The sequence below is a fragment of the Mirounga angustirostris genome, unplaced genomic scaffold (assembly GCF_029215605.1).
Source record: "Mirounga angustirostris isolate CCGP_5_RB_7025 unplaced genomic scaffold, mMirAng1.0.hap1 SCAF_6, whole genome shotgun sequence".
Taxonomy (NCBI): Eukaryota; Metazoa; Chordata; class Mammalia; order Carnivora; family Phocidae; genus Mirounga; species Mirounga angustirostris.
In genome coordinates, this window is record NW_026991714.1 from 75308394 (window position 1) to 75322134 (window position 13741).

General features: G+C 39.7%; 2 protein-coding genes across 2 annotated transcripts in view; one reads left to right on the forward strand and one right to left on the reverse strand.

Annotated features, from left to right (window-relative positions):
- Window positions 1-13741, reverse strand: part of PRKG1 (protein kinase cGMP-dependent 1) — a 1261682-nt gene that overhangs the window by 1209509 nt on the left and 38432 nt on the right. The window lies entirely within an intron of this gene.
- LOC123846359 (DNA-binding protein RFX7-like) lies at window positions 86-5339 on the forward strand. The gene is given in 6 exon segments (XM_045877698.3): window positions 86-865; window positions 868-3400; window positions 3403-3818; window positions 3820-3958; window positions 3961-4293; window positions 4296-5339. Coding segments are annotated over 6 exon segments (4365 nt in total). The 3' UTR covers window positions 4460-5339.

Here is a 13741-nt window from a genome sequence, read left to right on the forward strand (position 1 = left end):
CATTCTGACACATCTTTTAAAATACATCCTGGGCGCCCAGCTCCTGACTTGCGATTTCCGTTCAAGACTGAATTACCTAAAGGCGATGGCAGAGGAACAACAACAGCCGCCACCACAGCAGCCTGATGCCCATCAGCAGCTTCCCCCCAGCGCCCCCAACTCGGGGGTGGTTCTGCCAGCCCTTGTGCCCGGGCTGCCAGGGACAGAGGCCAGCACACTGCAACACAAGATCAAGAACTCCATCTGCAAAACTGTACAATCTAAAGTGGACTGCATTTCGAAAGAAGTTGAGAATTTTACAGACCTAGAGAAACTCTACCTCTACCTTCAGCTGCCTTCTGGTCTCAGCAATGGAGAGAAAAGTGATCAGAATGCCGTGTCATCTAGTCGGGCACAGCAAATGCATGCCTTTTCCTGGATTCGAAATACCTTAGAAGAACGTCCTGAGACTCCATTGCCCAAACAGGAAGTCTATGATGAGTACAAGAGCTCTTGTGACCATCTTGGTTACCATCCATTAAGTGCTGCTGACTTTGGAAAGATCATGAAAAATGTCTTTCCAAACATGAAGGCACGTCGTCCGGGCACAAGAGGCAAATCTAAATATCGCTACAGTGGACTAAGGAAAAAAGCTTTTGTTCATATGCCAACACTGCCCAATCTTGATTTTCACAAAACTGGAGATGGGCTGGAAGGAACGGAACCTTCTGGGCAGCTTTAAAATATTGATGAGGAAGTTCTCTCTTCTGCTTGCCGTCTTGTGTGTGAATGGGCCCAGAAAGTGTTAAGCCAGCCATTCGACACGGTCTTGGAGTTAGCACGCTTCCTTGTAAAAAGTCATTACAAAGGCACCAAGTCGATGGCACAGCTCTAACGGCAATGGCAGCAGCACCACCAGGAATTAAAGGAATTACCCCGCCGTCTGCTTTTATACCTACAGCTGAGAGTAATTCTTTTCAGCCTCAAGTGAAGACTTTGCCTTCTCCTAGTGATGCTAAACAGCAATTGCAACGGAAAATTCAGAAGCAGCAGCAAGAACAGAAACTATGGTCCCCTTCGCCAGGAGAATCCTCAGGCAAAAAAGCAGAAGGCGCTACAACCAATGGAGTGACTCATCTTTCTAATGGAAATCCTGCAATCCTTTCTCCTCAGCCTATTGGTATCGTTATGGCAGCTGCCCCTAGTCCCATTCCGGTCCAGAGGACCAGGCAGTTGGTAACTTCACCAAGTCCAGTGAGTTCTTCTGACGGCAAAGTTCTTCCCCTCAATGTACAAGCGGTCCCTCAGCGCATGCAGTCTGTGAAACAGGCACCAAAGACTCCTCAGAACGTTCCAGCCAGTCCTGGTGGGGATCGTTCTGCCCGGCACCGCTACCCTCAGATCTTACCCAAACCAGCCAACACCAGTGCACTCACCATTCGCTCCCCAACTACTGTCCCCTTTACTAGCAGTCCCATCAAAACCGCTGTTGTACCCACTTCACACATGAGTTCTCTACATGTGGTGAAAATGACAGCAATATCCCTCACGCCCAGCAACAGTAGTGCCCCTCTTAAACATTCTGCCTCAGTGAACAGTGCTACAGGAACAACAGAAGAATCAAGGACCATTCCACAGATCAAGAATGGTTCTGCTGTTTCACTTCAGTCTCCTGGATCCAGGACCAGCAGCACCGGGGGAGCATCTGCCGTGGAAGTCAAAATGGAACCTGAAACGTCATCAGATGAGCATCCTGTACAGTGCCAAGAGAATTCTGATGGGACTAAAGCTCCCAAAACAACACCTAGTGCCCTTTGGGGGCAGAAAAGTAATACGGATGGAGTAGTGCAAAAACCTTCAAATGAAGGTGTCACTGAAGCAAAAGCAACCAAGGTCTGTGACCAGAGGACCAAATGCAAAAGCCGCTGTACTGAAACTCTGCCAGGCGCTTCGACAGGCAATAATCCAAGCACTGTCACCCTCTCAGTTGCCACTCAGAACTTAACTTTCACCAGCACCAGCTCACCAGCTAATGGTGACTCAATAAATAAAGACCCTAAATTATGCACTAAAAGTCCAAGAAAGCTACTGTCTTCTGCATTGCAAGAGTCCCAGGTGCCTCCCATAAAGAAACCAATTGTGGAACAGCTTTCTGCAGTCATCCTAGAAGGTCAGAAACCAGGCAGTGTTGAGAAGGACCAAAAGGTTCCACATTCAGGGAAAATAGAAAGTTCAACAGCCAGTGCTCAGATTCCTAGCAAGGTATCAATGAATGTCAATTCGCACATAGTGGCAAATCGACTCTTGAGTTCTTCTGCTCTCGTTGCCGGTGATTCAGCTTCAGAACAGCAAACACCATCATCATCTCCAGATATAAAAGTAAAACTTGAAGGGAATGTCTTTCTTTTGGACAGTGATTCAAAACCAGATGGCAGCTTTAATTCAAATGAATGGCAGCAGGTCAGTAAGGATTCTGAGTTTATATCTGCCGGCTGTGAACAACAGCCAGATATCAGTGTTATGACAGTTCCTGAGCACTCTGATATCAACGACTTAGAGAAATCTGTTTGGGAATTGGAAGGAATGCCACAGGACACTTATACCCAGCAGCTGCGTAGCCAGATACAAGAATCTTCTTTGAATCAAATACAAGCACAGTCTTCAGATCAGTTACCTCTACAGTCTGAACTGAAAGAGTTTGAGCCTTCTGTTTCCCAAACAAATGAAAGCTACTTTCCTTTTGATGATGAGCTTACACAAGATAGTATTGTGGAAGAGCTGGTGCTTATGGAGCAGCAAATATCAACGAACAATTCTCATTCTTACGGTAACTGTTTGGGAATGACCCTTCAGAGTCAGTCAGTAACTCCAGGAGCTCCAACGTCATCTCATGCCTCCAGTACCCACTTCTATCATCCAATCCACAGCAATGGCACTCCGATCCACACACCCACACCCACTCCTACCCCAACCCCAACCCCAACTCCAACTCCAACATCAGAAATGATTGCTGGGTCTCAGAGTCTGTCACGGGAGAGCCCTTGCTCCAGGCTAGCCCAGACCACACCTGTGGATAGTGCTTTAGGAAGTAGCCGACACACACCCATTGGTAGTCCACATTCTAACTGCAGCAGTAGTGTCCCTCCCAGCCCTGTTGAATGCAGGAATCCATCTGCATTTGCCCCAATAAGCTCCAGTATGGCGTATCATGATGCCAGCATTATCTCAAGTAGTCCTGTGAAACCGATGCAAAGACCCATGGCCACACACCCTGACAAAACCAAGCTTGAATGGATGAATAATGGGTATAGTGGGGTTAGTAATTCATCAGTTTCTGGCCATGGCATTCTCCCAAGCTATCAGGAACTAGTGGAAGACCGTTTCAGGAAACCTCATGCTTTTGCTGTGCCTGGACAGTCTTACAGTCTCAATTCAGACATCATGACACTCATTTCGGTCGCTTGACTCCTGTCTCTCCTGTGCAGCATCAAGGTACCACTGTAAATAACACCAACAAACAGGAGGGTTTTGCAGTCCCTGCCCCTCTTGATAATAAAGGGACTAATTCATCTGCCAGCAGCAACTTCAGATGCCGGAGTGTGAGCCCTGCTGTTCATCGCCAATGTAATCTTAGTGGAAGCACCCTGTACCCTGTATCTAATATCCCCCAATCTAATGTGACCCCCTTTGGAAGTCCAGTAACCCCAGAGGCTCACATTTTCACAAATGTTCACACAGATGCGTGTGCCAACAACATAGCTCAAAGAAGTCAATCAGTTCCATTGACGGTCATGATGCAGACAGCCTTCCCAAATGCTCTCCAGAAGCAAACAAACAGTAAAAAAAATAACCAGTGTCTTGTTGAGTAAACTTGATTCTGACAATGATGACTCAGTGAGAGGTTTGGGCGTGAACAACCTGCCCTCCAATTACACAGCCCGGATGAACCTCACTCAGATTTTGGAGACTTCCACTGTTTTTCTAGTGCCAATCCGCAGAATATGATCGATTCCAGCACTTCTGTTCATGAATTCCAACCACCACCTTACCTCACTAAAAGTCATAGCACCGATCAGATCAGCTTTTCTCCTGGAGATAATCAAGCACAATCAGAAATCGGAGAGCAACAGTTAGATTTCAGTAGCACTGTTAAAGACCTGCTGAGTGGAGACAGCTTGCAAACCAACCAGCAGCTGGTAGGTCAGGTAGCGTCTGACCTCACTAATCCTGCGTTTGATTTCTCGAGTGACATCAGGCTGTCTTCTGAGCTCTCAGGCAGCATCGATGATTTGAACACTTTAGACCCAAACCTACTGTTGATCCAGGTCGTCAGCAGGGACAAGACGATGAAGCTACACTGGAAGAATTAAAAATGACCTTATTTCAACAAATTTGCAGTGAATCCATGAGCTCTATGACTTCATCAGGTTTTGAGTGGATAGAAAGCAAGGACCATCCTACTGTTGAAATGTTGGGTTAAATAGTGTTTTATAATATGTAGCACACTGTATCTAAAGACATATGTATTGTATTTGTCTTAATGGAAGTGCCTCCCGCAGCAGAAACACTTAATATTAATTGTGACATTTTAAAAGAGTTTGCTGCAGAAGTGGTTTCTTCTTCAGTAGGAAATGGTTAGACTTGCCTCAGTTCTTAACAAGTTTCTGAAGACAGTAGGCTGTAGAAGAGCAAGTATTAGGTTTTAAATTTTGTAATGTTCCCCCATTTAATCACATTGTTTGCTAGTAAACAATTGACTAACCAGCATTTACAAGAGCATTCTAGATCTTTATTTTGTGTAAGTTCATTTTAATTCATCAGTTGATCTGCACAGAATGTAGAGGAAACCATTGATTTTAGGTATAGGCTATTTTTTGTTGTTGTTGGCATTATCTTTTAGATATGAAATCATAGCTAAGGTAAATTGTAGACAAGAAGGTCTTCCTTGAAACAGGGATAATATTCAGGTTATTATCAGTATTTAGGCTTGAAGCATAGAGCTACTGTAGAATGAAAAAAATCTCTGTAGGACTTTCTGGGGATTCAGTACCATTTGCACCTGCATTTTGAAGGGCTTAAATAGGAGAAAATAATGGAAAATTAAACATTAATTTAAGGAAAGCAAAAGCTGCACTAAAATTTTTTAAAGGAAAAACTAGTAGCCATTTATATTTGTGACCTTGCATTAGTCTTATTTTAAAATTTGATTTTTAATATGGAGCCAGCACACACAGAGACATGCATGTACATGTGTGCACACGCACACACACAAGTAAAATAACTCCAAATATTGTAATTTAATAGAATAAGTACAAGCGTGTTAGAAAAATACTTTATGTTTTATTATTTGGTAGTTGAGATAGGGGAATTTAGAAGGAAAATAAAAGCATTTCCTCAGCTTCATCACAACGGCTACATGCATATATAAAAATACTATTTAAGATTTGAGTTTTTAATTATAATATTCCTAAGTCCTCAATTTAGTGACTGACTCCTTCACTCCTGAATATAGTAATACAAGTTGATCATGGGATCCCTTTGAAAAACAAATAAACCAGAGGGAGATAACATAAAAAAACAAACCAAAACATTTCACCACCTGAGGTCTGAAGCCACAAATCTTTATGTCGCTGATAAAACAAAGGGGTTATCAATAGTACCTGGAGAAGAGGAGCATTTTATTACATGCTTAGTTTATTTATTGTGATAACCACAGTTGCAAAAGAAGCACTCAGGATGTGTTTTAAAATGTTTCTCTGGCTCCCATTTTGTTTTATGAATAATTATTTACGAATTTCTTGTTGACACAAATCTGTTCACTAGTTGACAGCTCCATCTGAGTGAATTTAGGATTACTTTCAAATAGATTTAAAAATTGCCATTAAGTGGGCGCCTGGGTGGCTCAGTTGGTTAAGCGACTGCCTTCGGCTCAGGTCATGATCCTGGAGTCCCGGGATGGAGTCCCGCATCGGGCTCCCTGCTCAGCGGGGGGTCTGCTTCTCCCTCTAACCCTCTTCCCTCTCGTGCTCTCTGTCTCTCATTCTTTCTCTCAAATAAATAAATAAAATCTTTAAAGAAAAAAAAAAGAAAAATTGCCATTAAGTTTTTAAAGCTAACATTAAACCATTGCTATGCTACCTTGAACCTAGCTAGCTAAGCTTTCCTTTACCTTAATTAGTAAGCCAATCAGAAGACTACAGTCAATGAATATTTAACAAATGTGATGAAGGGTTTAATTTAATAAGGTTTAAATGTTCAATAAATTTGCAAGGTAGGGTATTAACATATTTTGATAAATAAACGGTGCTAGGGTTGGCTCAGAGGTTTATATATTGGTATGTCTTAGTCATTGGCATTTGTGTGTGTTTGCTGTTACCTTGATTTCGTGATCTGTTGGATATTTTTTCTTGATGCTAGTTACTTCTTCACTGTACCCTGAGACACGGCACTACTGCACCCCAAAGTATGCAACACCCAAAGGAAACTGTGCGATTTCTTTTGACAAATGATGGGAGCCTTTCTATACGAGATACTCCGAAGAGGAGATTTTGAGGCCATTCTAATCCCTTGTTTACATTATTAGCTTCCTACTAATATAAAAATAATGGAAATCTTTTTTTATGAAAATATAAAGACTGGAGGATTTTTAACCCTCTGTACAGTATTGCAGCAAACACTTTAAATCTGGTTGATTCGTCCAGCAAACTTCCTGGGGTTCATATATTGCACTAAATTTGTTGAACCTGGGGTAGGCACATCTCTTAGGATAAATGCAACCAATACAGTCCACAGATTAAACTTTTTAAATGTGTTTCATTATGAAAAGACAAAATGTCATCAAAGTGACAGATAAAATTGTCTTATGTAGCAATGTGCATTGATCTCAATGAGATATTTCTATTTCTTATTCTCTTACATGAGAATATTACAGCAGGAAGAATTTAGTTTGCTTCACCATGTTAATACATGATCACAAAATGTGCATGAGTGTTATTGACTTATCTTGTACAGTACTAGGTATTCCTGTAACCACTTTTTTCCCCCCCTTGGCTGTATTAAAGCTGGTTCAGTGTTAACCAGGCAAGCATAGTTATTCACAAGTTATTACTTTTTTATGTTTACTAATTCTGCTTAGTTATTGTTGAATATGTTCTTTTCTCAAATTATTTTCATTGTTTTCATGTTTAAAACCTTTTTCATACTGTTTATCGTGATAAGACTTCATGAAGTAAATAATTTTGCATATAATTGCAATAAGCACTGACTTTTGAACTGAAAAGAAGGAAAGTTGTTTTTTGTGTGTGTGCAGTGCATCTGAGGTTCATATAATAGTCTTGTACTATAATGTGCTTTACTACACCATAAATGACAAAAAACAAGCCCTGTTTCATGTTTTCATTTAGTGCAAAAAGTCAGATTTCCCCAGTGTTTTGTTGTCTGTTGTACCTGCTGAAACTACAGTAGTTGAATATTGCAGTAGCATTTCAGTTCTCTTTTTTTATTGAAAGTGCTCAAAAATTGTTTTTTAAATGTTTTCAAAAACAATTAAAAACATTTTACATTAAAATAAATAAATAAATAAATAAATAAATGAATGAATGAATGAATGAATGAATGAAAGAAATACATCCTGGGCACCTGGGTGGCTCAGTCAGTTAAGCATCCAACTCTTGGTTTCAGCTCCGGTCATGATGGCGCTGTCGTGGGATCGAGCCCCTCGTCGGGCTCTGAGCTGGGCATGGAGTGGGGCTTCTGATTCTCTCTCCCTCCCCCTCTACTCCTCTCCACCCTCTAAAATAAATAAATAAGATCTTAAAAAAAAAAATAAAATAAAATACACCCCCTAAAACCTCACAAGTTTTATGACTTCTGACATTCTGGCATAAGAAATATGGCAATAAAGGAAACAAAAGGGCTGTCTTCTTTTAAAAATAGTTACAAGCTAATGACATGGACTGTTAAATTCTGGGTGCTGAGACCTTTCTCAAATATAAACCATTAGGCAAAGATGAGCGGCTTCTTTCCAGAGCAGCAGATGCTGATCTCGTGACACAGCCCTTGGTTATAATGACTTCATTTCTGTGCGACCAAATGAGTAATACCTGTGTGATCATGCTGTGTGATGGATGTTGGTGCAGTCGAGTGACCTTGATCACCTCTCTGTTATTGAATTGTTGCCATAAAGGTTGAGCCTTCATTTTCCTAGCCATTATTTTGAAGCAAATTCGCCCAAAGTGAAATGGCAGCTTGTGTTCTTATGTACCCTTACACTGCAAATCTAGTATCTCACACCAAGACTGAAATAATAAAATGGCTTTATTTGGTATCTTCCCATGACGACAGAGTTGTCTGCAGACAAAAGAAGTAGGGAAAAATGAAGTTATCTTGTATTTTTTGAGAGGACAGCTGCTAATACCCTATTGATTATTTGTAAGTAAAATTTTGATCACGATAAGCACAGATAGAATTCTATGTCTGGGGCTTTGAAACAGAATTCAATTTAGTGTCACCTATCAGTTTAAATGACTTGTTAAACCATGAGTTTATATTCTAGAATGATCAAAGATCTAAGATCAAGATAGCTGCAAAAATAATAAACAAATCAGACATATTTCTAAAGGAAAAATGCCCTGCCTGGTTTTTTCCTGTCTTCCAGGATAGGAGTTTCTCACTTACTGGAGCCAAGAGGCTTAAATTCATCCTTGGTATGATCTGGTATTTTGCTCATCCCTTTTCCCTGACAATTTGCTACATTTCCTCTTACTTTCTTTGCCTCTCCAGTCCATCTATTTGAATTCATTTTTCTCCCATCTTCTCTTCCCTCTCTTCTCCTAGCAATAAGATTAAGCAGATTACCATAATTTTGTTGTTTCCCCACTGTCCTGCCAAACTCATTCTTTTCTACAGCCCCAGGCTTTCATTGAGAATACAGCCAACTTCAATCAACATACAGTTCCTGGCTGATGGACATGTAGACAAATATGGAAAAAGTGCTGCTCATCTTCGCTGTGGTCTTGCCTTTTCACCTGATAAATCACTGAATTAAAAAAATAAGGAAAAGTACTTTCATGCTCTTTGATATTTAATTATTTGACTTCATTCCTGAAAGCCAAAAGGAAAATAACTTGGGGATTCCTTAAAGACATTTCACATGTGAAACTCTTAGACTTTAATAAATTGGCATATCTGATTTTTTAAGCCAGGACTTTTTTTTTTTGGAGTAATATGGGGGGCACAGGAACTGTCTTTCTCAAATATTCATCAGTTTCCCCTTAGTGGTTTTGAATAACAGAAATAAGGTCACTGGAATAAAGCTGCTTCACAAGAAAAAAGGATCTTTCACTTTGATTGCCTTGGCCCTGCCTTCATATCTTTATCTGTGATAAATGCCTTGTCTTTGTCTAGCATTATCTACCGGAGAGAAATCAACTGTATATAATTATTACAACCAGGAGATCATTTCTTTTTAGTTTGATATTTTAAAAAAATAAATGGCTGTCAAAATGAGCTGACATGAGGACAAGTAAGGAGTTTGGTTGCTGGGTTGCATGCAAGAACCAGCAAAACACACCAACACTCCTTACCTAACTTTTATACCCCGCGCCCCTCACTCTCCTGAGGATTCACCCCTACAGCCCTGTGGCACTTTCCTAAAGTAGCTCCAGGCCTCCTCCCAAAACACCCCTGCACAGACCTTGCTAACAACACACACCCTGCCCCTGCACTCTCCTGTGGCCTTGCCCCCTCCGACCCTGTAGTGGGAGCCCATCCAAAGCAGTGCCCCAAGCCTCACAAGGTACAAGCAGCACTGACAGGGGCCAGCACTGCTCCAAAGTGTCCCTGCCCCAGGGAGAGGGAACTTAAATATATAAAGCAGCTAATAACAAACATAAAGGGGTAATCGAAGTTAATACAGTAATAGTAGGGGATTTTAACACCCCACTTACATCAATGGATACCTCATCTAAAGAGAAAATCAACAAGGAGAGGCGGGCTTTGAATGACACACTGGACCAGACGGACCTAACAGATATATTCAGAACATTCCATCCTAAAACTGGGATATACATGCTTTTCAAGTACACACCGTACATTCTCCAGAATAGATCACACATTAGGCCACAAAACAAGTCTCAACAAATTCAAAAAGACTGAAGTCAAACCATGCATCTTTTCTAATCACAATGCTATAAAACTAGAAATCAACCACAAGAAAAAAATCTGGAAGTAACACAAACACATGGAGGTCAAATAACATGCTGAATGGTTCAACCAAGAAATCTTGGTTCAACCAAGAAATCAAAGAGGAAATCAAAAAATACATGGACACAAATGAAAGTGAAAACACAATAGTCCAAAATGTTTGGGATGCAGCAGAGCTGTTCTAAGAGAGAAACTCTTGAGAGAAAGGCCTATCTCAAGAAGCAAGAACCGTCTCAAATAAATAATCTAATCTTAGACCTAAAGGAGCTGGAAAAAGAAAAACAAACAAAAGCCAAAGCCAGTAGAAGGAAGGAAATAATAAAAATTAGCAAAGAAATACATGAAACAGAAACTAAATAAAACAAATCAATAAAACCAGAAGCTGGTTCTTTGAAAAGATCAACAAACTGATAAAGACTCGAAAGAAAGAAAGAAAGAAAGAAAGAAAGAAAGAAAGAAAGAAAGAAAGAAAGAAAGAAAGAAAGAAAGAGGAGGAGAGGAGAAAGGAGAAAGAAAGAAGATTCAAATAAACAAAATCAGAAATGAAAAGAAAAGAGAAAGAACACCTGGAAACACAGAAATATAAAGGATTATAAGAGAATATTATGAAAAATTATATGCCAACAAATTGGACAGCCTAGAAGAAATACATAAATTCCTAGAAATGTATAACCTCCCAAAACTGAAACAGAAAGAAATAGAAATTTCAAATAGACCAATTACCAGCAACGCAACTGAATCCATAATCAAAAAACTGCCAACAAAAAAAAGTCCAGGACCAGACGGCTTCACAGGTGAATTCTACCAATCATTTAAAGAAGGGTTAATACCTATTCTTCTCAAACTATTCCAAAAAATACAAGAGCAGGGAAAGCTTCCAAATTTACTCCATGAGGCCAACATTACCTTGATACTAAAACCAGAAACTACAAAAAAAGAGAACTACAGGCCAATATCTCTGATGAAGAGATGCAAAAATCCTCAACAAATACTAGCAAACTGAATCTAACAATACATTAAAAAAAAATCATTCACCACAATCAAGTGGGATTTATTCCTGGGATGCAAGGGTGGCTCAATATTCCCAAATCAACGTGATATATCAAATTAACAAAAGAAAGGATAAAAACCATATGATCATTTCAGCTTTTCCCCATTAAGGATGATATTCGCTGCAGGTTTTTCAATAAATGCAGAAAAAGCATCTGACAAGTACAACATCCATTCATGATAAAAACCCTCAACAAAGTAGGTTTAGAGGGAACATACCTCAATATAATAAAGGCCATAAATGAAAAACTCACAGCTAACATCATACTCAATGGGGGAAAATTGAGAGCTTTCCCCCTAAGATCAGGAATAAGACAAGGATGTCCACTCTCACCACTTTTATTCAACATAGCACTGGAAGTCCTAGCCACAGCAACCGGACAAGAAAAAGAAATAAAAGACATCCAAATTGGTAAGGAAGAAGTATAACTTACACAATTTACAGATGACATGACACTGTGTACAGAAAACCCTAAAGACTCCACGAAAAACTATTAGAATTGATAAATGAATTCAGTAAGTTCACAGGATACAAAATATACAGAAATCCATTGCATTTCTATACACTAATAATGAAACAGCAGAAAAAGAAATTAAGAAAACAATCCATTTACAATTACAGCAAAAAAAAATAACATACCTAGAAATAAACTTAACCAAGGAGATGAAAGATCTGTACTCTGAAAACTATAAAACATTGATGAAAGAAACTGAAGATGACACAAATAAATGGAAAGACATTCCATTCCAGGACTGGAAGAAGCACTATAATTAAAATGTCCATACCACCCAAAGCAATTTATAAATTCAATGCAATCCCTACCAAAATACTAACAGCATTTTTCATAGAACTAGAACAAATAATCCTAAAATGTGTATGGAACTACAAAAGACTCCAACAGCCAAAGCAATCTTGAAAAAGAACAAAACTGAAGGTATCACAATCTTATATTTCAAGATATATTATAGAGCTGTAGTAATCAAAACAGTATGGTACTGGCAGAAAAACAGACACATAGATCAACAGAACAGAATAGAGAGCCCAGAAATAAACTCACTATTATATGGTCAATTAATCTATGACGAAGGAGGTAAGAATATGCAATGAGGAAAAGTCTCCTCAACAAATGATGTTGGGAAAACTGGACAGCTACATGCAAAAGAAAGAAACTAGGGGCTCTTGGGTGGCTCAGTCGTTAAGCATCTGCCTTCGGCTCAGGTCATGATCCCAGGATCCTGGGATCGAGCCCCGCATCGGGCTCCCTGCTCAGGGAGAAGCCTGCTTCTCCCTCTCCCACTCCCCCTGCTTGTGTTCTCTCTCTCACTGTGTCTCTCTCTGTCAAATAAATAAATAAAATCTTGAAAGAAAGAAAAGAAAGAAAAGAAAGAAAGAAAGAAAGAAAGAAAGAAGAAAGAAAGAAAGAAAGAAAGAAAGAAAGAAAGAAAGAAGAAAGAAAGAAAGAAACTGGAACATTTTCTTACACCAGACACAAAAATAAACTCAAAATGAAGTAAAGAACCAAATGTAAGATCTGAAACGATAAAAATCCTAGAAGAGGTCACAGGCAGTAACTTCTTTGACATTGGCCTTAGGAACTACTTTCTGGATACGTCTCCTGAGGCACATGAAATAAAAGCAAAAATAAACTATTGGGCTACATCAAAATAAAGAACTTCTGCACAGTGAAGGAAACAATCAGCAAAACTAAAAGGCAACCTATGCATACTAAACTGATAAAGGTTTAGTATTCAAAACATATAAAGAACTTATAAAACTCAACACCCAAAAGCCAAATAATTCAATTTAAAAATGGGCAGAAGACATGAACAGGCATTTCTCCAAAGAGGACATCCAGATGGCCAACAGACACATGAAAAGATGCTCAACATCACTCGCCCTCAGGGAAATGCAAATCAAAACCACAATGAGATCTTACCCCACAATAGCCAGAATGGCTAAAATCAAAAACACAAGAAACAAGTGTTGGCTAGGATGTAAAGAAAAAGGAACCCTTGTGTACTATTGATGGGAATGCAAACTGGGGCAGCCACTATGGAAGACAGTATGGGGTTCCCTAAAAAAATTAAAAATAGCATTACCATGTGATCCAGTAATTCCACTAGCGGGTATTTACCCAAAGAACACTAAAACATTAATTTGGAAAGATATACACACCCCTATGTTTACTGCAAAATTATTTACAATAGCCAAAGTATGGAAGCAGCCCAGTGTCCGTTGATTGATGAATGGCTAAAGAAGATGCGGTGTAGGGACGCCTGGGTGGCTCAGTCGGTTAAGCGTCTGCCTTCGGCTCAGGTCATGATCCCAGGGTCCTGGGATGGAGTCCCACATTGGGCTCCCTGCTCCGCGGGGAGCCTGCTTCTCCCTCTGCCTCTCTCTCTGTCTCTCATGAATAAATAAATAAAATCTTTAAAAAAAAAAAAAAGAAGATGCAGTGTATATATACAATGGAATGTTACTCAGTCATAAGAAAAAAAATAAAATCTT